General features: G+C 45.5%; 1 protein-coding gene across 1 annotated transcript in view; it reads left to right on the forward strand.

Annotated features, from left to right (window-relative positions):
- Positions 1-26,980, forward strand: part of DNAH6 (dynein axonemal heavy chain 6) — a 2,460,712-nt gene that overhangs the window by 827,844 nt on the left and 1,605,888 nt on the right. Inside the window, exons 25-26 of the mRNA XM_086961829.1 lie at positions 208-372; positions 461-574. Coding sequence (XP_086817955.1) covers positions 208-372; positions 461-574 — 279 coding nt within the window. The remainder of the gene's footprint in view (positions 1-207; positions 373-460; positions 575-26,980) is intronic.

The following is a 26,980-nucleotide window of genomic DNA, read 5'->3' on the forward strand; positions in this document are numbered from 1 at the left end:
AGGATTGCAATCGAACAGTGTTTGGTCGCATCTTAGTTGCTGATTTGTGACCGCCGTTAGGAGGTCGGTTCCAGTTCCAGATCGATGTCGGACAGACTCAGGTCCGTCCGACATCAAGATCTGCCCCTATGTGTGTATATCAACATATGTATATGTGTGTATTTTCTAATCGTGATCATTTGCACTTATTTAATTTTATTGATACAGGTCAACTTAGGAAAGGGACTTAAAGCAAGAGGAAATGTGGAAGACTGGCTTGGAAAGGTCGAAGAGGCTATGTTCATTTCTTTAAGACGTCTCAGCAAAGCTGCAATTGCTGATTATCAAACTAAACCGAGAATAGAGTGGACAGTTGCTGGACATCCTTCACAGGTAAACAGCTACACAGTGTCTTTCTCTGAACTGTTTGTAAATGCTCTTATCATATCTGATGGGCTGTGTTTTTGTTCTTTATGTGAAGGTTGTATTAACCATATCTCAGCTGATGTGGTGCCGTGATCTGACCCAGTGCTTAGAGGGTGACAGTGCTGAAAATATACAGTCTTTGGCACATTTTGAAAAAGCTAACTTTGAGGTGAGTGAGGAAAGATTAATTTGCATATCTTTGTTTCTTCCTGCTAATTGTTTTAGCTTCTCAGACAGTCAGTCAAGTTGGAAGGAATAAATTAAGAGAATAATGTGGAGGATAATTGGCACCATCAGTGTGACATTGTGAATGTTGCATTTTCGCCTCTAATTAATACATTTGAAAAAGTAAAATTTTACTTGACCAGAAACATCTTATAGCTTTCATTATGAAAGATCTCAATTTCTTCCTGAAAATAATTTGAAAAGTGTTCAGTAAATGTGTCCTTTAGGTACATTTACAATACGGGTTTCATCATATAAGCTGTTAATCATCTTATTTCACCTGCTGTCTTCTTTGATAATAAAGATGGCCGTTATTTTTCAGGTGAGGAAAGCATTATATGTCTGAGTGCATAATGATCAATATTTTTAATATTTAATACTGTGGGTTGTTTTTCTAATTGGAGCAGCAACCTCTTTTCTGTCCGCTACCTGATAGACACATACCTGCCTTTTTATATATCGATCAGCTCTCCGCTAACAGGCTTTTGTACTTGCTCAATGCAAATGCATTCTGATGGATACATCTGCCAGTGTATTCCTCACCTTGTGAATATCCCCTGCGCAGCAGCCATACGGAAATTGTTTGTAGCTCTCTACGCCAACGAGGTCATGGACGACTTCACTGAGATTTCTACTCCGCTCGCGACCCCGCTGACGTCACTGGATCCATAAAAGGGTCTTTTTGGCGCGATGACGTCAGTTCCCTTTTTTTTGATAGATACATCTGCCTTGTGGATTCCTCACCTTGTGAATATCCCCCTGCGTCAGCAACGTTCGGAAAATTCTTTGTAGCACGACGGCGTGGACGACGTCATAGGAGCACGGCATCGCACGCGACTCCGTCTGACGTCACCGACTCCTTATTAGGCCTACGTCGGCGTGATGACATCAGTTCCCTTTTTTCCGCGCCGTCAACGCTAATGGTTTCTGGGATCTTCCGTTATTCAGATAGTAACTTGTTACTATTTTGTGTTACTGTTTCTCTGTCGAGTGTCTGTTCTTCATCGAGGATGTCGTCGAGGAGGATGGGGTTCAAACAGTGCAGATCGTGTGCTAGGATGATGTCGATTACCGATCCGCACGACGATTGTTTGTGGTGTCTTGGATCGGACCATGATGTCAAGAGCTGCCGATCTTGCTTCAAGATGAACCCAAAGGCTCAACGAGAACGTGAGGTGAAACGTCTGCTGGCCAAGGTGAAAGAAAAAGAAGCTGGAAGGTCTGCCTGGTCAACATCTAGACATTCGAGGTCAAAGCAGAAGTCGCGATCGAAGTCGAGGTCGAGATCGGCTTCGAGGTCGAGGTCCAGAGTGAGGTCGGGATCAGCTTCGAGGTCGAGGTCCAGATTGAGGTCGAGGTCCAGATCGAAGTCTGCTTCGGGTCAGGCTTCGGGCTCCTCGAAGAAGAAGCACAAGAGGAGGAAGCACAGCTCAAGACATCACTCTGGCAAAGAGTCTTCGGATTCGAAGAGGAAGTCTCGTAAACATCACAAGGACTTCGTGTCACCTTCACCTGAGCCATCTCATGAGGTTTCTCCGGATCCGGAGCAGGACCCGAATCCGGATTCGCGTCATTCTTCGGTGCATGAGGAAGACGAGGAGATTCCTCGGGCACCGCCGACTCCGGTGGTAAACCCAGAGGACCAAGAGGGCCAGTAAGAACCGATGCCGGAGCAGCCTCCTTCGGAGCAGCCGATGGGTTTGTACCCTCCCTTCCCTGGTCCTGGACAGTACCCCTCGCATTTCCTAAATGCCAGGTTTGGCGTTTATTCAAGGGCACAAAGGCAATGTACCCCTCTGGTGCACCGGCTGGTCCCATGGGTCCATTGTCTTTTAACTTGGATGTCCCTGAAGCTTACGCTCCGGCACCATTTATGCCGTTTATGCTGACGCCTTATACACCTTGGCTCGGTACAGCGCCGCCATGGTCATCGACTCCGCACACGGCTTCGCCGGCTCCGGAGCGACCTCGAGAACTGGATCGAGGTACGACACCGGTTCGAGATTCTCGTTATCCAGCTGTCGGCTCCGGCTCCGACGGAGTCGTCACCGGATCTGACAACTTCGATTTGTCTGGAATGGTCGAGGCGCAGAGCTCAACACCTCTTGGAGGAAAAGGAGTACGAAGATCCTGAAGCAGAGAAAGGAGAGCTTCTGGATCAAGGGGACTGTTTTGAGGACCTACATAGTGCTAGTGTCCTGGAACTCTCTCCTGAGTGGGGTTTGCCATCAGTTTCTGATGCACCATCTAAGGACGTGGCACCCTACCATGTAGTCATTAAGAAGGCTGCGGAGCTGCTTAATATGACTTTACCTACCGTTGAGTTCAAGCCTAACATCCTCACGGAGGTTTTGCATTCGCCTTCCTCTAATATAGAACCTACACTCCCATTCACTGAAGCTTTGACTGAGCCAATAATGGAGGTCTGGAAGAGACCATTGACTGCTCCTGCGGTATCCAGGTCGGTGGCAAGACGTTATAAGGTGGCACCTGGTGACCCTGAGTTTCTGTCTTCGCATCCTTCACTGGAAAGTCTGGTTGTGCAGGCCGCTTGTTCCAACAGGTCTGCAGGTTCTTTTCCACAGGTGCCAGCAGACAAAGACTCTAAAAAATTGGACCAGTCTGCAAAAAAGATTTTCTCCTCCGGTAGCATGGCTCTTAAATCAACCAATGCTACTTGCCTCCTGGGGAGATATATTCATGCTTTGATGGACTCTGTGAAGCAGTTGTCAACTAAGCTTCCAGAGGAAGATCGGAAGAACTTCAATGAAGTAGTCTCTGATACTCAGGCGGCGGCCCGCCAGGTTATTCAGAGTGGCATGGCCACGACGGACTCTGTGGCCAGGATAATGGGCTCTACTTTTGCCACGAGAAGAGCCGCATGGCTTTAGTCTTCTGAATTTTCAGGAGATGTACAGTCTACTCTAATAGACTTACCATTTGACAGAACTGGCCTCTTTGGTAAAAAGGGGATATTGCGTTGGAGAGGTTCAAAGATAGCCGGGCAACAGCAAGATCTTTGGGCCAGCAGGCTAGAGGCTCTACCACCAGGAAGTTTAGGGGATTTGGTAGATCCACTTTTTGTCCCTATAAACAAGGCCAGCAGCAGCAGCAGCAGAACCCATTGTATAAGTCTTACAGAGGTAGACAAAAGAGTCGTGCTCGTGGACGCCAAGCCTCCTCCTCCTCTACTTCCTCCTCTAACAATCCCCAAGAAGAATGGCAGGTTACGTCCAATCCTGGACCTCAGGATTTTGAACCTCTATCTCAAACAGGAGAAGTTAAAAATGCTCACACTTGCACAGGTTCTTCAAGCGCTGATGGAAGAAGACTGGATGGTGTTTTCTCGACTTGCAGGATGCGTATTTTCACGTCCCCATTCTGAAGTCGCACAGAAAGTATCTCCATTTTACGGTGGGATCGCAACACTACCAGTTTGCGGTCCTTCCATTTGGGCTTACTACTGCGCCTCGAGTTTTCACCAAGGTGATGGCTGTGGTGGCTGCACATCTCAGAAAGTCGGGGATTCCAGTATTCCCGTACCTGGACGATTGGCTGATCAAAGCGGAATCTCCAGAGACAGTGCTCCGTCATCTGCAGGAGACAACTCAGTTGTTACACAGGTTGGGTTTTTCGATAAATGTACCCAAATCTCACCTGGTGCCCTCCCAGCGCAACCTGTTCATAGGTGCGGTACTGGACACAACGGTGTGTCGTGCATTCCCTCCTCCTCAAAGGATTAGCAACATACAGGAAATGATTCCCTTGTTTTGCAATGGAGTGGTCGTTCCAGTCCTGAAGGTTCTTCGCCTGCTCGGTCTGATTGCTTCTTGCATTCTGTTGGTCAATCATGCACGCTGGCACATGAGGGCACTCCAGTGGTGGCTCCGCAGGCAGTGGTATCAGCACAACGGGGACCTCAGGGAGGCAGTGAGGATCTCCAGAGAAACTGCAGCGGATCTGTCTTAGTGGAGCGTGGAAGGCAATCTGTCTCAAGGAAAGCCTTTTCAACTACCTCCTCCAGTGGCCACTGTGATAACGGATGCATCCACTCTAGGGTGGGGTGCACATCTGGGGGATCTGGAGGTGAAGGGTCTTTGGTCTCCAGAGGAAAGGTTGCTTCACATCAACCTTCTAGAATTGCGGGCAATACGTCTGGCGCTCAAGGCCTTCCTCCCGTCCCTTCGCGGTCAGTCAGTTCAGGTCCTGACGGACAATACGACTGCGATGTGGTATATCAACAAACAGGGAGGAGTGGGGTTGTGGTGTCTCTGCAGAGAGGGTCTGCGACTCTGGTCCTGGGTTCAGGACCATCAGATTTGTCTGATGGCAAATCACCTGGCCGGAGTTCTGAACATACGTGCAGACAGTCTCAGTCGGCGATTCTCGGCCGATCACGAGTGGAGGCTTCACCCAGACGTGGTTCGTCATGTCTTTCGGACGTGGGGAACTCCTCGGGTAGACCTGTATGCCACTCACGAGAGCGCTCACTGCCCGTCATTCTGCAGTCTCCAGTATCCGATGCAGGGAGCTTTGGGGGACGCGTTTCAGTTGAGTTGAGACTCACAACTCCTTTACGCGTTTCCTCCCATACCCTTGATTCCTCGGGTTCTGAGGAAGATTCGCCAAGACCGGGCCCAAGTCATATTGATCGCCATGATTGGGCAAGAAGGATGTGGTACACAGATCTTCTCCACCTCTCCTTGTGCCCTCCGCTCCGTCTCCCTCTCAGGGCAGACCTCATCTCGCAGTCGCAGGGGCAGGTTGTACACCCCCATCTCCAGAGCTTATGCCTTCATGCCTGAAGATTGAACGGGGCAACCTGAATTCTTTTTCCCTTCCTCCTGATGTGGTGGACGTTATTTTGTCCGCCAGACGTCGCTCCACCAAATTTATCTATTCCTATAGGTGGTCTAAATTTGTCCATTGGTGTGGGGAAAAATCCATTGACTCTTTAAAGGCTCTATTATCCAACATTTTTCAGTTTGCTTTATCTCTGGCCCAGCAGGGTTTTGCTGTGGCTACGGTAAAAGGTTATCTTTCGGCATTGTCAGCATTCCTTTGTTTGCCGGACCAGCCATCTTTGTTTAAGTCACCTGTGGTGTTGCGTTTCATAAGGAACTTACCAACAAATTCCCTCCTACTCCTTTTATTGTGCCTCAATGGGACTTAAATCTTGTCTTAACCTACTTGATGGGTTCTCCTTTTGAACCATTGCACAAGTGTTCCATGAGGCTATTGTCTTTTAAGACTGTTTTTCTTGTAGAAATTACCTCGGCAAGGAGGGTAAGTGAGCTTCAAGCTCTTAGTTCAAAACCCCATTCTTGACCATTCATGCTGAAAGAATGGTACTCAGGACCAGGGCTGCTTTTCTACTTAAGGTGGTAACTCCCTTCCATCTGGGGCAGTCCATTACCCTTCCTACCTTCTATCCTCCCCCTCACCCTTCCAAGGAGGAGGAGGGGCTTCACCGTCTGGACCCTAAGAGGGCGGTGAGCTTTTATATCGATAGAACTAAAGACTATTGTGTGGATGACCAGCTCTTTGTGGGATTTGCTGGCTGCAAGAAAGGAAGAGCAGTGCACAAGCGCACACTTTCAAGATGTATTATCTTGTGCATTAAGATCTGTGTGGCCCGGGGATTGCCCTGCAGTTGTTCAGTGTCTGGTATTGAAAGACCCAATAAGTCCAGTCCCTCCTTCAGATCCACCACATGTCTTTGTTTGTTATTGTATTCAAAGCTTAAGCCAAAGGGATAGGTCCATCGGTACCGAACCTTATCCTCGCGTAGCTTTGAGGTGATGGGTCTAAATTGTTGCCGCCTGATCAACGTTGCGGGGGTCAGGTCCTGATATATGGAGCAAGAGCAGTCCTGAAAGGTCACCGTGCCTTTCTTACGGGCCACTAATAGCACAGCTTCCTTCACTTTATAGGAGTGGAAATTTGCGAAAACATCTCTTGGTCGTTGTTGTCCTCCCGTCGCTAAGTTTCTGATTCGGTGCACTCTCTCGAGTTTGATCTTGAGTGTCTGAGGGCTGAGAATTTCTGCAAATATGCCCTCCAAGAAAGCCTTTAGGTCTGGTCGCTCTGCTCCCTCTTTAAGGTCCCGAATCCGTATGTTGTCGTATTGTGCTCTGTTTAAGTCGCCCGCCTTCAACTGGGCTTGACGGAGCTGCTCCTGGAGAGTGAGGACAGTTTCATGCAGCTCGGAGGAGCGATTGTCTGTTTCTTGGGAACGCGTTTCCAGGTCGATCACTCTGGTGCCCACTGAGTCCACATCGCATTGGAGATCTGTCATCCGTGTGGTAAGATCAGACTTTAGCTGGTCTATTGAAGTTTGGATGTCTTGAAGCAGGTCTTTGTGCAATTCCACTTTAAAGTCTCGAAGTGAGGACATTAAATCGTCCTTGGTAATGGCCATAGCTGACGTCTCGTCATCTTTGTCTGAAGCCTGGCGCTTGTCAGCTGGTGGGAAGATGCTCGAGACCTTATTTGTCACTCTAATTAGCGTCTTCGGCAGCATAGGGGCTGACCCCGTCTGATGATTACTGATGTAGCGGAGAGTGGTTGAGCGAGAAGCCCAGAGTGATATCCCGGCTCGGGAGTGCACTACAGACACGATTAATCAGGCTTTATTGAACTCCAATCACCGCAGGACAGTTGTAATGAAAGGGAAGCAGACGGCGAGTTATGCGCGGTGGAGGTCCACCACAGGATACACATATCAGGGAATAACTGGAGCGAGATGACTTTAGGTAGAGCTATGGTATTCAAGAATATTGCAGGCCGCAGATGTACATTTCCTCAGGGGGATAGCAGGCATGTCTGCGGTTGAAGTCCGCCTTGGGGGTGTGTCTCTGCAGCATCCGACCAGCAGCAGTCTCAAGTGTCCCCGTCAGAAGCTGGGAGGTAGTGGTGGGGTAGTTGAGCTGATGTAGGCTGGCCTGCGGCGGCTCTATCTGTGCGCTTTCAGTTGCGAGAAATTGCGCCTGTATTAGTGTTGGGCTGCCATTGTAAGGTCAGGTGTGGCGTGGCATTAGGACACAGGTGACCACCAGCAGTCCTACCCTCTTCTCAAGGAGCTGGTCTTCCCCGTGCAGGTGCGCAGTTCCCCATGTGGCCCCTGCACGTCCGCACCATCTCGTCCGCTTACTCTCCCGCGGATCGGGGATGCAGTGAGTCGTCCCCGTCTGCTGGGCCACCAGGTGGACTGCTCACCTCATGCAGGACGTTGGGAGGCCCTAGTCGAGAGCAGACTCCACAGCCCACCTTCGTTTAGGTCTGGGGGAGCAGCGGTCATCCCGTTTCTTTACGCCCAGGCCTACAGACGAACCCGGCAAGCGGCGCTCAGGAGCAGCTCTGGCGATCAATCAGCAGATCCCTCTCTGCTACAGTCTCTTGCACAACGCAGGACCGCCTTCTGTATGGGCAGGGCATCAAATTGAAGGGTTTCCGGCTGACTGTCAGCCATTTCTCCATCTTTGCATGGAGCAGATCTGCCCCTATTTAAATGTACATCTCCCCGGGGGGTCTCAGAATAGACGCACTGTCCCGCCCTTGCACTCTCCTGCTGGTCGAGGATGTAGTGCTTCGTCCCCTGTCTGTCAGGTTACCGGGCGGGCCGCTCACCGTAACCGGGGTCTGGTCTCACTGGAGCAGGAGGCTCCAGCCGGAGGCGGGTTTCACGGCTTACTGTCGCGTATGCCTGGGGATTCACGACCACCATGTTTCTTCACGCCCAGGCCTCAGTGCGTACTCTGCAAGCAGCACTCAAGAGAGGTTCTGGAGATCAATCAGCAGCTCATCCTCTGCTCCAGTCCCTCACACATCTCGGGATCGCTTTCCGTGTAGGTAGGGCGTGAAATTGCAGCGTTTCCAGGTCCGGAACTGAAGCGGGGCTCGGGAGCCGAAATGGATTACGTCTGTGCGGCCATCTTGCCCGACCACACCCCCTTGATTTCTTTTTTTTTAATACATTGGATGCCTTGTAAATTCATAAATAACACTCTTCAACTTTTGATCCCAAACAAAAGAGGCTAAAATTCATTCTTTACTAATTACCTCCTTCCCTAATCTAATATTCAATTACATTCTGGATAAAGTCAGAGCCATTATGAAAGATACAAATCAGAAACAAATTGATGGTAGGTAGATTGCTAGGTAAAATCCCTATCCTGGATAGGGATTAGCAAATTAGTGGTAATCAAGACTGCACATGAATAATTACTAAAATAAAATTAGAGTTATGATACCGATGATTTATAGAAGAGAATGAGGTGGAACAATTTAAAACTCTATGGTTTGCCAGATGGAATTTAAGGTGAGGACCTCATATGTTTTTTGAAAAAATGTCTTGCCATTCCCCAAGCTGCGAAATTGAATATACAGGGAGGTTATCCTCTAAGGAGCAAAATTGCCTCTTCGAAACCATGTGGCATCATAATACTTTTCTTGGAATACAACAACCTTTTATGTGTTTTTGAATCCACCAAAGAAAAGAAAAGATTGTCCTGTTCTTGCCATAATCTTTATTTATCACTGGATTTGGAAAAGGAGATCTTATCATCCCTTAAAATGTAATTGATTGCTTAAATTAGGTTTTTCAGTTTGCCATTTTCTTCACTGTTATTTTTCCTTTTTCTTTTTATCACACTTTCCCACTGGCACCTGGTGTTATGATGGCCATGCATCTTTTGTATGTGCTTTGGAACATTCTTCTTAGTTCAGAGTCCTGTCCTTTTCATTACTTTTCTTTTACTGTTCTGTCTTGTTCTGCTTTATCCCCTTTATCTTTCCTTTCATTTTTCTTTTTAAAGTTCACATTTTATTGTCTCTTTCATTCACATTAGTTATTTCCCTATTATGTTCATTAATATCAACAGTAACATATGTTTGGTGTTTGTGTTTCTTATTCATCTTATTGCTAATATTTTTTCTTTGTAATGGTTAACTTTACTTTGAACGTAGAGGCTTTAGGTAAACCAGTTAAAAGACAAAGGACCTCACTCACAACCTGCACTTTATATAATGTTATTAGTATTACAAAACATTCTACAAATTGCAATTCACAAACTACGTGTGGCGTTTTATGCCTCGGCATTATCTATATCTATGTGTGCCTAGTTCTTTGTACATGTGTACAGGTTTTAGTAGTAAATGTGGGAGGGATACAGAGAAGTGGTTTAAAGAAGGCGCTGATTTACTGCAAAAGGGGACGGCATTAAGGAGAAGTAAGGAAGGTGTATGGCGTGTCAGGGAGAGGTTAATGGAGGGCCATCGCCCACCCACAGTGTAAGCCAATTGCAATACTCAGGGTAAAGCCATATAACTTATTTGTGTAAATACCAAAAGTAATAAACTTACTCTAAAGTATAAACCAAAAGTGCAAAAGTTACCTTTTGTAAATCAGAATGATAATATCATGGTTGTGGGTGACCCTCTCTTAGACAGAAATCTCAATTTAACTTTTGAAAAAACACAGCTCTTAAGGAAGCTCTATTGACAAGATCCTTTCTTAATGCCTAGCTAATAGGTTATCCTAACAAGACAAAATTATCTTTTTTTTGTCAGTTCACTAATCTTTAACAATATATAATAGATTTTTTTCTATTAGATATCTCCTGTCTTATTTACAAAATACTGAAATAGGACTCCTTTTTTTACTTTCTGATAACTCTCCAGTTTTTGCTAAATTTGATGTATCTACATTTTGGTAAAAGGGGTGTGAGATGGAGACCAATAATTATTGACGAATGATACTTTTTTGGTGAGATCCAATCCTTTTTTGGTTATTTTTTTTCAAGTGGAACTTTCCTTTAAACACTTCAGGGTCAAATAATTGGGATGCATTTGAAGCATCTCTCAGAGGCTTCCATATTTCTTTTCTGGTTTACAAAAAGAAGACATTTACATTTCCTAATAGCAAACTGATGTGTATTAAGAAATGTCAGATGTACTTAAAAATGGCCAAATTCAATTTGAACATAATTGTACAATTGGTGCTTAAGGTACCTGGGTACATACTAAATTTAAATTCATTGGTGGCCAAAATATGGGTGGTAAATTACTTGCTAATTATGTAAAATTTAAAAAGGAACATAAAATCGCTAATGTTACTACTTGTCATGGTAAGTTAGCTATAGTGTAGTGGATACAGAGGTTACACAGTCTGAATGTGGTGACACGCAACTACATCTCCCAGAAACCCTGCACTAGACATTCTGTGCTTCCTGGATGGGGATTGATAAGCCCTGCTCACCTTGCAGTCGGGGCTTGTCACTTGTTTGTTTGGGTATTGTGGTGTCGGATAGGGTTAACTAGCGTCAATCATCGTTCCTGCCGTATCCGGCTGTAAGTTTAGTGGTTAACCTGACTCTATATTTACACTATTCATGAACTTCAGACCTAGATATTGTTACTGCCTCTGAGAGGCTGGCTTAGTAGATGGTGCTCACTTATGTAACTATAGTACCCTGCTCTAATCAATACAAACCTTATGGTGATTTTAGTGGTCTTAGATAACCTTACAAAGCTCTCTAAGTGGTAGCTCTGAAGAGCAGTCTTAGGGCTAGTGGCTTTACGAGCTAGCCAGGGGGTAAATGTCCAGCAGGTTCACCAACAAGTCTTGGCAGCGGCAAACAACGTAGTCGACGATAAAAGTGCACTGACTGGGCCAGCAAGGTCCAAGTGACTCACCACGAGTAGGTAAGACAGCACAGGGTCCGAGCAAGCAGGGGAGCCCACTGGAGCCAAAGAAGACCCTCAAGAGGACCAATGGGCCAGAGGCACAGGAGTCGCAAGAAGGCCTCGAGCCGCTCACCAATGATGAAGGCCCATGGTGCAGAGGAAGTGGTGAGGGCACAGATGTTGGCTACAGAAGTTGCTTGAGGTTGGAACATCTTTGAGCACTTAGATCTCTGGAGGAGAGAGTAAACAAGCCTTGTCAACGGCAAGTCAACATGGTGCACAGGGGATCTGTTCCAGCGGTTCGGAGGAGGGATACTGTCCTCAAACTCGTTATCAAGTGCAGGGCTTGAGGGAGTTGCAGAACCACCACCTGTGTTTCTGAGCCTTTCGGAGTCCATGGAAGCCCAGGATCAGCAAGCCAGTCAGTGACTCCTTCACTCCAAGGGAGATTCCTTCAGGTGTCTTGGACGTCCACAGGCCTGGTGAAGAACCTGTATGGAGCATGGGCACAGACTTTGCAGAAGACCAGCAGGATGACAAGACCCGGAGCAGCAGGAATGTTCCCCGTTGCAATCTCTGTTCCCTAAGCGAAATCCAGTATGCCCAGATGGTCAAACTTGAAGTGGTCTATGATCTGAATCTTGTCCCACCAAGAATCTAGGGACCCACCAACAGGTAAAACTCTTAAGTACCCTTAGGAAAGGGTTTGGGCGATTCAGGGGTCCCTCCCGGAGGAGGGGTTGATCAGTGGGGAGGATTCTCCCATGTCCTTTGTCCAGTTTTACAGTGCATGAAATCATGCCTCCAATCTAGTTTACGTTGTGGGTGTATGATTTAAGCATTTTGTATATCAAACATGACAGGGTTCGTTACAGCCAGTTTAGAGTTGGTATTTGCATAATGACCCATGGTCACTCTATATGTCCTAATGGCTGATGCACTTACAACCCGGGAGAATGGACTCTGAAGGTTGTAGGAGTGCCCAGCTCATGCAGGGCCACCCTCACACTGAGGACCAGGATTGAAAGAGGCCCACATTAGTGGTGACTTATAGGTTTTAAGTGTAGTGACCTCAAATATAGGGGAACCTACATATTTTGGGAGTGGTGCTACCACCAGCCTGTACAGGCTACAATGGCAGTTCTGGAGTCACAATTTGAGTGGTCTCTCATGGGTTGCATAATACATGCTTCTCCCACAAGAGACCTCAGGTGTACCTATGCCCTGTGTACTTTAGTACCATATATTAGGGACTTACAAGGGTATACAGGTAGCCAATCTGGAGTGTACCTAAGGACTTCCCATGTCCAATTTTGAGACGAAGCACAGAGACTGGGGTCCTAATTGGCAGGATCCCAGTCAGACTAGTCAGAAAACATGACACCAGCAAAAAGTGGGGGTGACCAAGAAAGCGGATCCTACTTTCATACACTGCCTTTAAACAAAAATGTATATATAGATAATACTGATGCATATCTTTCTATAGTATAATTTATTTTCCCTTATCTCTAAATTTAATACTAAAGATTTAGACTTGGATTCTCTGGAATGAAGATTATGCACAGAAGAGATCCTCTGTGCTATACGCTCGTTAAAAATAAAGGCACCTTGCCCAGATGGACTGTAAACATTTTCTCCCACTTCTCCTCATCTCAGACCCTGAATTATTGGAATTATTTAACTATTTTTTACCCAAAACTCCACCCACCAGAACCATTCTGGAATCCTTAATTACTGTAATTTCAAAGTTTGTTAACAAAAACAAATTCAGTGAAAAGTCTAGATCTATATTCTTAATTAATTGCAGTTGTAAGACATTGGGTAACATATTAGTGTCTTGTTTGGGATCTAATTCCTAAATTAATCAAATCTAATTAAACAGGTTGCTTTTAAGGGAGGTTGCCCTCTGACAATGCTCAGCTATTTGCTAAAGTTATTTAAAAAGCTGATAATTTGAGAATTACCTGTTTTGCGTTACCATGAAGGAAGTGACCTGCTTGGGGCCACCCGGATCTCCTCAAACTACCTCTTAGCCTTCCATACCAAATAAAGAGTCGGAAGAACAGTGGAGAATATACCAATAATTGTTTTATTCAGGTGAATTCAGAGTGGAGCCCCGTCTACGCTGTCTCGTAGAGTGGTACAGAGGGAACTGAAATCAATAAGCATAGAGATACAATATGTATGTTTCATAGTTGGGCAAACACATGCCTACAATGACATTTTCCAGGCAGATGCAGCTGGACAATGAAATACAAAACAAATAGGTTTCGGTTCTCACATCTCACACAACCTAGCACAGTCCAAGGTCGTTTCACCCTGTGCCTGCCACCAGGCAAGTGGGAGTGGGCCTCTATCTAGTTGGAAAGATATGCACTAGTATGAACAGTCTATTCATTACTGAAGCAAAACCTAACAGAGGCTTTTCTCAGGACCAGCAAAGGATTAGTTTTGATCACGATACAAAATCGCGTCTCAACTGAAAATGGTGCAGCAAATGCTAACTTATATAGAGAACTGCGGAAGCAATCTCTAATCTATTCTAACAACAGTTAGATGCCAATAAACCTTTTAATTGCATTATTTGTAAATATGTGTTTAGAACTCCTTCTTGGTTTGGTCTTGGTCCCAATTTTATTAAGTACATTTTTTGCTCCAATTCATGAGTTAGTGTTTTTACAAATCAATATTTTTCTCTTTAGATTGATCGTTATTGTGGCACTAAACAGTGCTGTCCTCCCGCCCCCCTTATTGTTTATTTAGAGCCCTTCTTGGAAAAGAAACAATGTAACTCTTTGATCAAGGGTATCAATTCTCACAATATTGATGTGAAGATTTCATTGTATGCTGATGATATATCACTGTATATATCCAGTCCTCAACTTCTATCACCCACTTTATTAATGAGGTTCATTTGTCTTCCCAAATTTCAGGATATAAATTAAACTTCAACAAACAGAATTATCTTTCACTAAATAAAGGTTTGTGAATTATATTTATTTAATATTTATTTATAAAGTTTTATATAGCGCGAACATGATCTCGAGGGATAGCAGAGCGCTTCACAATTACAGTTGGTCAAGGTTAGGCACGTGCCAAATACATAACACAGGGAAGGATTACAAAGGGGGCAACGCATCATCACAGTAAGTACAATGAATGAGGGAGTAAGTCCAGTATCTTCAAGCAAAAGATCGGAGCCCCATTAAGGTAAGAACTTGCACATAAGGAATCGTTTTACTTCAATTTTGAAGGCAACCGTGGAGGTGAGACTGCGAAATTCAGGGGGAAGAGAGTTCCAAATCTGTAAGGTTCTCATTTACATTGGTCACCTCAAAAGATTAAATATGTGGAAATCTGGTTTCAAGCATGAAATAAACTTTTTCCCCCATCGCTCTCCCATGTCGATGAGAACGTCACATGGGAACGGCTCCACACACGAGTCCGCGTGACATCATCGGAGCCATAAGAAGATCTCGTCAGTTTGCTGACGTCAATTCCCTTTTTTACGCGCCGTCGACACAACTTTTTTTTTCAAGGGCTTTCCATTTCTGGAGTTTCTTTGTTGCATGTTCTTCCTGTAATTCTAGCAGCTATCATGGCTACTCAGATGAAGTCCGGTTTTAAACCTTGTAGGGAATATGGGTGTCATATGTCGATTACTGACCCCCATGAGGATTGTTTATGGTGCCTCTAGTAGGACCACAACGTCGAGGCGTGTTAGTCGTGCAGGTTCATGAATTCGAAGGCCTTGAAGGAGAGTGAGGCTAAGCTGTTTATGGCCAAGGCAAAAAAGCAGAAAAGGGGCCAGAAGGGGTTGAGATACAAGTCCCAGTCGCCGACCCTACATACCTCGAAATCGTTGAGGAAGCACAAAAAGAAGCGTCGCCCTGGATCCAGACGTTGGTCATCGAAGGATGAAGCACCTAAGTCGGGGTCTCTGTTACTCCAACTAGACACCGCAAGGATGAAGTCTCTCCTTCCTCTTCGCCTCAGGTGACTCTGGCACAGTCTTCGCCTCCGAGAGGCTCACCAGCGCCCAGAGAAGCAACGCCTTCACCTCCGGCCACTCCGCCCTGGCTCCAGTGTCTCAAGCACCACAACCGGAGCCAATTTGACTGCCTCCTTGAGCGGTCTCTGAAACAGCAGTACCAGATCCAGGTTATCCAGCCTTTCCGGCTCCAGGTAAGTATCTGTCGCATTTCCTGAATTAGATGTTCAGCATGTTTGCCAGAGTGACTAACCTTGCTGGTGCGCAGTTGGCCCAATGGAACTGCTTTCGTACTCCCTTGGAGGATTGCCACCTCACTTCGCATAGACACCTTTCATGCCTTTCATGCCAATTGCTCCGGGGAGTTGGCCACTCCTGATAACGAGTTTCTCGATGCAAGTACAATCCGTGAAGGTAAGAGTGCCTGTTGGATGGGTCTTCTCCGGCGCCGTCTTGCTCTGGTCCGGCACCGACTTATAGGTTTTAAGTGTAGTGACCTCAAATATAGGGGAACCTACATATTTTGGGAGTGGTGCTACCACCAGCCTGTACAGGCTACAATGGCAGTTCTGGAGTCACAATTTGAGTGGTCTCTCATGGGTTGCATAATACATGCTTCTCCCACAAGAGACCTCAGGTGTACCTATGCCCTGTGTACTTTAGTACCATATATTAGGGACTTACAAGGGTATACAGGTAGCCAATCTGGAGTGTACCTAAGGACTTCCCATGTCCAATTTTGAGACGAAGCACAGAGACTGGGGTCCTAATTGGCAGGATCCCAGTCAGACTAGTCAGAAAACATGACACCAGCAAAAAGTGGGGGTGACCAAGAAAGCGGATCCTACTTTCATACACTGCCTTTAAACAAAAATGTATATATAGATAATACTGATGCATATCTTTCTATAGTATAATTTATTTTCCCTTATCTCTAAATTTAATACTAAAGATTTAGACTTGGATTCTCTGGAATGAAGATTATGCACAGAAGAGATCCTCTGTGCTATACGCTCGTTAAAAATAAAGGCACCTTGCCCAGATGGACTGTAAACATTTTCTCCCACTTCTCCTCATCTCAGACCCTGAATTATTGGAATTATTTAACTATTTTTTACCCAAAACTCCACCCACCAGAACCATTCTGGAATCCTTAATTACTGTAATTTCAAAGTTTGTTAACAAAAACAAATTCAGTGAAAAGTCTAGATCTATATTCTTAATTAATTGCAGTTGTAAGACATTGGGTAACATATTAGTGTCTTGTTTGGGATCTAATTCCTAAATTAATCAAATCTAATTAAACAGGTTGCTTTTAAGGGAGGTTGCCCTCTGACAATGCTCAGCTATTTGCTAAAGTTATTTAAAAAGCTGATAATTTGAGAATTACCTGTTTTGCGTTACCATGAAGGAAGTGACCTGCTTGGGGCCACCCGGATCTCCTCAAACTACCTCTTAGCCTTCCATACCAAATAAAGAGTCGGAAGAACAGTGGAGAATATACCAATAATTGTTTTATTCAGGTGAATTCAGAGTGGAGCCCCGTCTACGCTGTCTCGTAGAGTGGTACAGAGGGAACTGAAATCAATAAGCATAGAGATACAATATGTACGTTTCATAGTTGGGCAAACACATGCCTACAATGACATTTTCCAGGCAGATGCAGCTGGACAATGAAATACAAAACAAATAGGTTTCGGTTCTCACATCTCACACAACCTAGCACAGTCCAAGGTCGTTTCACCCTGTGCCTGCCACCAGGCAAGTGGGAGTGGGCCTCTATCTAGTTGGAAAGATATGCACTAGTATGAACAGTCTATTCATTACTGAAGCAAAACCTAACAGAGGCTTTTCTCAGGACCAGCAAAGGATTAGTTTTGATCACGATACAAAATCGCGTCTCAACTGAAAATGGTGCAGCAAATGCTAACTTATATAGAGAACTGCGGAAGCAATCTCTAATCTATTCTAACAACAGTTAGATGCCAATAAACCTTTTAATTGCATTATTTGTAAATATGTGTTTAAAACTCCTTCTTGGTTTGGTCTTGGTCCCAATTTTATTAAGTTACATTTTTTGCTCCAATTCATGAGTTAGTGTTTTTACAAATCAATATTTTTCTCTTTAGATTGATCGTTATTGTGGCACTAAACAGTGCTGTCCTCCCGCCCCCCTTATTGTTTATTTAGAGCCCTTCTTGGAAAAGAAACAATGTAACTCTTTGATCAAGGGTATCAATTCTCACAATATTGATGTGAAGATTTCATTGTATGCTGATGATATATCACTGTATATATCCAGTCCTCAACTTCTATCACCCACTTTATTAATGAGGTTCATTTGTCTTCCCAAATTTCAGGATATAAATTAAACTTCAACAAACAGAATTATCTTTCACTAAATAAAGGTTTGTGAATTATATTTATTTAATATTTATTTATAAAGTTTTATATAGCGCGAACATGATCTCGAGGGATAGCAGAGCGCTTCACAATTACAGTTGGTCAAGGTTAGGCACGTGCCAAATACATAACACAGGGAAGGATTACAAAGGGGGCAACGCATCATCACAGTAAGTACAATGAATGAGGGAGTAAGTCCAGTATCTTCAAGCAAAAGATCGGAGCCCCATTAAGGTAAGAACTTGCACATAAGGAATCGTTTTACTTCAATTTTGAAGGCAACCGTGGAGGTGAGACTGCGAAATTCAGGGGGAAGAGAGTTCCAAATCTGTAAGGTTCTCATTTACATTGGTCACCTCAAAAGATTAAATATGTGGAAATCTGGTTTCAAGCATGAAATAAACTTTTTCCCCCATCGCTCTCCCATGTCGATGAGAACGTCACATGGGAACGGCTCCACACACGAGTCCGCGTGACATCATCGGAGCCATAAGAAGATCTCGTCAGTTTGCTGACGTCAATTCCCTTTTTTACGCGCCGTCGACACAACTTTTTTTTTCAAGGGCTTTCCATTTCTGGAGTTTCTTTGTTGCATGTTCTTCCTGTAATTCTAGCAGCTATCATGGCTACTCAGATGAAGTCCGGTTTTAAACCTTGTAGGGAATATGGGTGTCATATGTCGATTACTGACCCCCATGAGGATTGTTTATGGTGCCTCTAGTAGGACCACAACGTCGAGGCGTGTTAGTCGTGCAGGTTCATGAATTCGAAGGCCTTGAAGGAGAGTGAGGCTAAGCTGTTTATGGCCAAGGCAAAAAAGCAGAAAAGGGGCCAGAAGGGGTTGAGATACAAGTCCCAGTCGCCGACTCTACATACCTCGAAATCGTTGAGGAAGCACAAAAAGAAGCGTCGCCCTGGATCCAGACGTTGGTCATCGAAGGATGAAGCACCTAAGTCGGGGTCTCTGTTACTCCAACTAGACACCGCAAGGATGAAGTCTCTCCTTCCTCTTCGCCTCAGGTGACTCTGGCACAGTCTTCGCCTCCGAGAGGCTCACCAGCGCCCAGAGAAGCAACGCCTTCACCTCCGGCCACTCCGCCCTGGCTCCAGTGTCTCAAGCACCACAACCGGAGCCAATTTGACTGCCTCCTTGAGCGGTCTCTGAAACAGCAGTACCAGATCCAGGTTATCCAGCCTTTCCGGCTCCAGGTAAGTATCTGTCGCATTTCCTGAATTAGATGTTCAGCATGTTTGCCAGAGTGACTAACCTTGCTGGTGCGCAGTTGGCCCAATGGAACTGCTTTCGTACTCCCTTGGAGGATTGCCACCTCACTTCGCATAGACACCTTTCATGCCTTTCATGCCAATTGCTCCGGGGAGTTGGCCACTCCTGATAACGAGTTTCTCGATGCAAGTACAATCCGTGAAGGTAAGAGTGCCTGTTGGATGGGTCTTCTCCGGCGCCGTCTTGCTCTGGTCCGGCACCGACTTGACCTAATTCGGTGCCTTCGACTATTCCTGTGGAGCCTCCATCAACGCCAGACCGAAGTCACTGGCGCCACGTCTGGGGCCGCCAGCGCCAGTCCCTAGGATGAGGCACAGAGGCTGCTGGAGGAGGAAGAATATCAGGAGCAGCAGGAAGAGGCTGAAGAGAGTGAGATTGTTGACCCTATGCAGGAGTTTCAGGGACGGCAGGAGGCTAGTGCATTGGACACATCTCCTGAATGGGAGCTTTCCTCACCAAAATGCCTACCATCGCAGGAGGTTTCCTCTTATCACTCTATAATAAGGAAGGCAGCAGAGCTACTGGATTTGCTGTTACCTACTGCAGAGCGTAAGTCCAATGTTTTAACAGAAGTGCTTCATTCTCCTTCTTCTGCTTAGGAACCTCTGCTTCCCTTAAATAAGACTTTGACTTGGCCTATTTTGGAGGTGGGGCAAAAGCCAATGACTGCCACTGCAGTGTCCAGATCAGTAGCAAGGAGATATAAGGTGGATCATGGAGATCATGCATTCCACACACCCATCTCTTGAGGGTTAAGTAGTGCAGGCTCTTTTCCATCTACGCTTGCAGATAGAGAATCCAAGAGGATGGAGCAGGAAGCAAAGAAAGTGTTTTTTTTGGCCAGTATGGCTCCAAAATCGACAAATGCGACTTGTGTGCTGGGTCGCTATATCTATGCTCTAATAGACTCCGCGAAGGAGGTGCTCCCCAAGATTCCGGAGGATGTTCAGGGCCATTTTGTGGAAGTACTATCTGACACCAAAGCTACACCCCATCAGGTGATTCAGTTTAGGATCCTGTTGCCAGAGTTATTGGTCCCTTGGTTTGCAAGGGAGTCTGGGTTTTCATCTGATGTACAGGCCACCCTATTGGACTTGTCTTTTGATGGCTCTTGTCTTTTTGGCACCAAAATGGACTTGGCACTACAGAGCTTTAAAGATAGTTGAGCCACAGTGGGAGTTCGTGGGGCCACGAGTCCCAGTCCAGAGGTTTTGGGTACCACATATTTTGAGTGTTTGGCAGATCTTTATCCTTTTGAGCCAAACCGGAGCAGCAACAGGCAAACCCTCTGTGTAGGTCATATAGCAGAAAAGGTTGAGGTTGTCTGCGAGGCACAGCTAGGCAGCAAGCCTCTCCGGCCCCTCCAACTGGTATCGCAGAGAAGCTGCTCTAGATCCTCCATCCTAGGACATGTTGGTCCTGTGGAAGGACGGGTGTCCTATTTTCTATGAAATTGGAGGTCTGTTACTTCAGATCTCTGGGTATTGGATCTCACAGAAAATGGGTATGCCCTTCCCTTCCGGGAGTTTACTCTTCCTTTCCCCCTTGCAAGAGTCGGTGCTCTGAGGACCACCTGTTGCTTCTGCTACAGGAGGTTCTCTCTTTGCTACAGAAAGGTGCGATAGTGGTGGTTCCGGAGCAGGAAAGACGTGAGGGGTGCTACTCCCGGTACTTCCTGATTTCCAATAAGGACGGTCGTTTGAGGCTGATCCTAGACCTCAGGGTCTTGAATTTTTACCTCAGGCAGAAGAAGTTCAAGATGTTGCCCCTGGATCAGGTACTTCTGGCATTGCAGCAGGAAGACTGGATGGTATTGATCGAATTTCAGGATGTGTATTTTCACATTCCCATCCTGAAGTTGCATCAGAAGTATCTCCGTTTTACGGTGGGGTCTCAATACAACCAGTTTTCAGTCCTTCCATTCTGTCTTACTTCTGCACCTCGGGTCTTCACAATGGTGATGACAGTGGTAGCAGCACATCTCAGTAGATCAGGATTTCTGTTTTTTCCTATCTGGATGACTAGCTGCTAAATGCAAAATTTCCAGAGATGGTGCTGCACCATTTGCAAGTAAAAACAAATCTGTTCTTTGACTTGGGTTTTTCGATAAAAGTATCCAAATCTCACCTGTTCATAGGGGCAGTACTGGATACTACTGTGAGTCGTGCCTTCCCGCCTATGCAGAGGATTCAAGACATCCAGGCTGTGATTCCACTTTTTCAGAATGGAGCGGTTGTTCCAGGCCTGAAGGTCTTGTGCCTGCTTGGTCTGTTTGCGCATACTGTTTGTCAACCATGCGCACTGGCACATAAGGGCCCTCCAGTGGTGCCTCCGCAGACAGAAGGCTCAACAGCACAGAGATCTCAGGGAGGTGGTCAGAATCTCCAGAGACACTGCAGGGGAGCTGTTATAGTGGAGTGTTCTAGACAACCTTTCTCAAGGGAAGCCGTTTCAACCTCCTTCTCTGGTGGTCACAGTGATGACAGATGCCTCTAGGATGGGGAGCTCATCTGGGAGATCTGGAGGTCAAAGGCCTTTGGTCTCCAGAGAAAAGATTGTTTCACATCAGTCTTCTGAAAATGCGGGCAATATCTTTGGCTCGCAAGGGTTTCCTTCCATTCCTTCACTCTCAGTTCATTCAGATCCGGATGGACAACACTACCGTGAGGTGGTACATCAACAAACAGGCAGTAGTAGTGTTGTAACATCTCTACAGAGAGGCTCTGCAACTCCGGTCCTGGGCTCAGGACCATCATATTTGCATGATTGCGAATCACCTGGCCGGAGTGCTGAATATGCGTGCAGACAATTTCTGTCTGCAGTATTCAGCCAATCACGAGCGGTGTCTCCATCCGGAGGTGGTCCATCACATTTTCAGGATGTCAGGATTTCCCCAGTTGGACTCGTTTGCCACTCATGAGAACGCGCACTGCCCATCATTCTGCAATCTCCAGTATTCAATGCGGGGCGCATTGGGAGACGCGTTTCAGTTAGATTGGGGCTCAGATCTTCTTCACGCATTTCCTCCCATACCCTTGATTCCTCGAGTTCTGAGGAAGATTCACCAAGACTGGGTCCAAGTCATAGTGATCGCCCTGGATTGGCCAAGAAGTTAGTGGTACACAGACCTCCTTTACCTCTCATCACACCCTCTGCTCTGTCTCCTTCACAACACACCGAGCTCCAAAGCCTGCACCTTCATGCATGGAGATTGAATGGGGCAACCTGAGCTTTTTCTCTCTCCCGCCAGATGTGGTGGATGGTATTTAATTAGCCAGAAGATACTCCGCCACATCAGTCTATTCTGGTAGGTGGACGAAGTTTGTAAAATAGTGTGTCAAGAAATTGGTTTATCCATTGCAAGCCTATTTGTCTGATATTCTGAGTTTCTCTCTTTCCCTGGCAGATAAAGACTACTTGTCTGCCTTGTCGGCTTTTCTCTATTTACCAGACCAACGCTCTTTACTTAAATCTCCCATAGTCATGAGTTTCATTAAGGGTCTCACCATTAGGTTTCCTCCCACTCCCTTTATTATACTTCAGTAGGATTTGAATGTCGTTTTTACTCTCTTGATGGGGTCTCTCCTTGAGCCCTTGCATAGTTGTCCCTTGAGATTTTTGGTGTTTAAGACAATATTTCTGACTGCAATCACTCCCTCTAGGAGGGTAAGTTAGCTGCAGGCTCTTCGCTCCAAGCCCCCATTTATCACATTTCATGCAGATAAGATGGTTCTTAGGGCCAGAACTGCTTTCCTGCCTAAAGTGGTCACTCCCTTCCACCTAGAGCAGTCTATCACTTTACCCACTTTCTAGACTTCACCGCCTGGACCCTAAGAGGGTGGTCAGCTTCTACCTGGACAGGACTAAGGACATCGGGTTGGACGACCAACAATTTATTGGATATGTTAGCGAGATGAACGCTATCCAGGTGGATCATACTCTGCATCAAGATCTGCTACGTCTTGGCCAAGAAGGAGCCTCCTGAAGGTATTCAAGCTCATTCAACCAGGGCGAAGTCTTCTTTTTCAGCTATAGCTAGAGATGTCCCTGTGGTAGACATCTGCAAGGCAGCAACTTAGACTTCCCTCCACACTTTTGCCAAGTATTATTGCTTAGATTCAGAGGTGAGGAGGGAAGGCCACTTTGAATGTTCTGTGCTGCAGATTTGTTTGGTATAGGTAGGCAGACACCCTCCTCCGAGAGCGGGACTGCTTGGGGATTAAATTGAAAAGGTGAGGAAACCACAGGCATATGTATAAGGGGTGGGCGGAATTTGCGTAATCGCGTTACGCAAATCTTCGCAAAACAGTAAAAAATCTCATTGAAAACGCCGAAATTCTGCAAACACGCGTAAGTGCTTGTTCGTGATGCTGTTTTACTGTTTGCAATTGCTGTTTGCGTGCTCGGGGGAAAATATCTCAGGAACACGCATTTTGAGAACACGAACAAGCAAAACATGTCGCCAAGTCGCGGAACGCAGAATTTTGGGCAATTTCGCGTTCTCCGTGGAATGCAAAATTACCCAAATTCCGCAAATTCCCCGAGCGGAACGGAATGTACCGCCCAGGCCTAATATGTATCCATCAGAAGAATAAGTTACCAACCTTCGGTAATGCTTTTTCTGGTGGATACAGTATCTGCCTGTGGATTCCTCACTGACCCACCCGCCTCCACATTGCCTCCTTGTTTATACTGAAAAATAATTGACATGTGATTCATGTATTTTATTATGAATATTTGAAATGATGCGATACTTGACACTAGGAAATGTCCGTCTTTGAATTTCCAGTTTCTCTCTTGGTTTTGTATACAGAGTATACTTGTGAAAATGTTGTCAGTTCACCCGTTCGCCTTGCAGGCATGAAAAAAATGGGTGGATCTGGCTACAGCACGCTGACTAGGTCTTGTTATGGCTCTGATGAAGTCAAGCGGAGTCGCGTGCGTAGCCATTCCATTGTGACGTCCTTTTTGACGTGGGAGAGCTATGGAGAAAAAGTTTCAGTGGAATGCTGCGCATGGGGTAATTCAAAAGGTGAGGAATCCACAGGCAGATATTGTATCCATCAGAAAAAAAGCATTACCGAAGGTGAGGAACTTGTTCATTTGGGACATATTGCCACCCATTCAAATAAATAAAGGCAATGAGTTGCTATATGGATATTGACTCTCTAGGAGAAAAAACATACAAAACTGACTAAAGAGGACCAAGATGGAACACTTCCTAACTAAGGCAAAATACACCAACCCAGGTCATGAAGAGTTTGGGACACAGGATACAGTCCTCCTCACAGACTCAATAAGAAGAAAATGGAAAACTGAAACAAAAAAGATCTTCGCCTGAACCTGAAATGAAAATATGGAGTATGAAAATATTGGGACAGGAAACTAGGAAATGACCAATGTAATATGAATTAACTTGTTTATATGATGGATTGATCATTGCTGCATGCCAAATCAAATTCTCCTGCTTTTAGCAGGTGGTAGATGCTCTGTGTACAGTGGGGGATTAGAGAGGTGTTGGGGCAATAGTGAGGGAAAGGGGAAACATTTTTCCAGCAAGGAGAAGCCATATAAATGTCCCCTGTTAAAAATAAAACAGAAATCAAACAGCTGCATCCTAGGTCTTGTGAAATTTTCTGGCTGGTTTTACAGTCTAAAAGATCGGGACTGGTTCTTCCATGCCCGGAAATATAAAGAGATCTGGAAAGACCTAACAACTAATAATCAATTGGCCCTCAATTAACGCATGAAATCATGCTAAATGTCATTCTGTCTCATAATATGCCCCAAAATGTCAAATACCATACACCAATACAGTCAGACTGTGCCTCCCCTGTTTCATGACTTAAATCCTGGAAAAGATGTGTTATTCAAAGTCTCAGAAAACAGATCTTTTTTAGGTCTTGGCTAGACAGCGCATGTGCTATCCCCAAGAGACATGTTGTGTTTAATCTATGGGCTTCAGCCCGCTCACAGGCTTCCCATTTGCTCGCTCCAGCATCTGTCTCATATTCTTTCCCATCATTTGTCCCTGGCATGCATGGTCATGCCTATTCTTGTGTTTAGCCCTCCCCCCAGAGCATGGACCAAGAACATCCACTGCTCCCATTTGTACTACCATTTTAGCACTTCTTTTATTTCTCTTTTTTTCAGCACTCTACACAATGCTTGTGCTTTTACCAACTCCGTCTCCTCCCACTAGCCCTCACGCCCTGTCCACAGATCACCCTCTCCCACTCCCCATCACTCCTTTTCTCTACACTGCTGCTTTCCGTTTCTCCATACCTCCTCCCTCCTGTCTCTACTTGCTCACTCACAACTCCCAGTGCTTGCCCCATCCACAAATCACCCCCTCCCCCAATCCTGTCACTGCTTTAAACCTGGATTGCAGTCTGTTTTGCTGTAGTGAATGGCGGTCAGTATAGCTGATAGAGAATTCTAGCTGAGGGTTTCTTACCTTTGAATTTCCCAGGCATCCCAATGGAGGGTTAGGGTCAATACGAAAACTCAAACAAAATCCTAGCCATAAGAATTATGAAGAAAACATTCTGCTTTACTAGTCACTTGCTCCCCTCCCAGTTCGCTATGTTCCAATTTTTATCTTACCGTTATTGTCCCTTTCGATTGTAAGTCAAAAGTCAAAAGATTTTTATTTGTTTCGGTACTCGACTGAGGACCACAAATATATATAAAACAATATACAACGCAATACAAATCGAATTAATATACTATTAAAAAAGTTTTTAAAAATTTGTAAAAATTGTAACATACAAATTCATTTGGAGGTTGCTTGCATACTAATGTCAGTTCCTTTACCGCTGTAATTCTATTTTTTTGGTATATGGGATTGAGATATCTTGTCCGAGCTTCTACTACATTGGGATTAGGGCATACATATAGGAGATGTTCGATGTTCTGGTCACCCCCTTGACATAAGGAACATATGGAAGATCCACCGGGTGACCATCTTTTTGTAAAGTTCATCAAAGGTAAAATTCCTATTCGCAACATGGTGATTGCCCTCCTTGCACCATGTGTAAGAACAAACCCTATGTATGGCTGAACGTGCTTATATTCCAATGATTGTAACCTTTTGCTTGATATGCATATGTGATTTGTTTAGGTTGTTACCCCCTCTGACGATTGTACTGCTACTATTACCTTCCTTTCCCTCAAATTGTAAAGCGCTCTGATATCCTTCGGGATCATGTTCGCGCTATATAAAACTTTATAAATAAAATAAATAAAAATCAGCCTGGATCTTAGGCTCTGCTTGTCGGCAGCGTCAGTTATGACATTGTGGTACCTATATAGGCACCACCCAGGCGCCCCGACGTCAGTTCTTTTCTTTCCACGCCAGTTAAGCGCCGATCCGGGAAGAGCTACCCTTTGGTCGCTTTCTGAAAGTCCTTTTCTCTACTTTTTGTCAAATTCAAAAATGTTTCCATTGTGTGGGAGGATGTCTTTGAGGAAGACAGGGTTCAAGTTATGCGAGGCCTGTCCCTGCATGATGTCTGTTACAGATCCCCACTTCATCTGCCTCTGGTGTCTCGAGCAAGACCCGATATGAAGTTGTGCTTGGACTTTTGGGCTATGGTTCCAAAGACCTTGCAGGAGTGGACTTTGAAGCTCCTCACGGCCTGGCAGTCGACACTGTCCAGCAAGACTCCATGGAGGTCCAGATCGAAGAAGAGGAGGTTGCTGGACTTCTCCCAGAGCCCAAATGCCTCTTCATCCCACTCAAGGTTGTCCGGAAACTCGGGGAAGAGGCACAAGAAGAAGAAGTACAAACGGACTTTATCTTCACCTTGAATGTCGTCAGTCGACGAAGGAGGTAAGGAGCACTGACGCTCTTGGCACAGTTCTGCAAAGTGGGAGTCAGGGTCAATAATGCGCTTTTCTCCCTTTCCGGAACGAACTCGGCTCAAATTAAAGAATTCTACGAGGCTGTATGCCATGTATTTCAATGGGCCGACCTCTCTGGT

This window comes from Lissotriton vulgaris, chromosome 3_1, assembly GCF_964263255.1.
Source record: "Lissotriton vulgaris chromosome 3_1, aLisVul1.2, whole genome shotgun sequence".
Lineage (NCBI taxonomy): Eukaryota > Metazoa > Chordata > Amphibia > Caudata > Salamandridae > Lissotriton > Lissotriton vulgaris.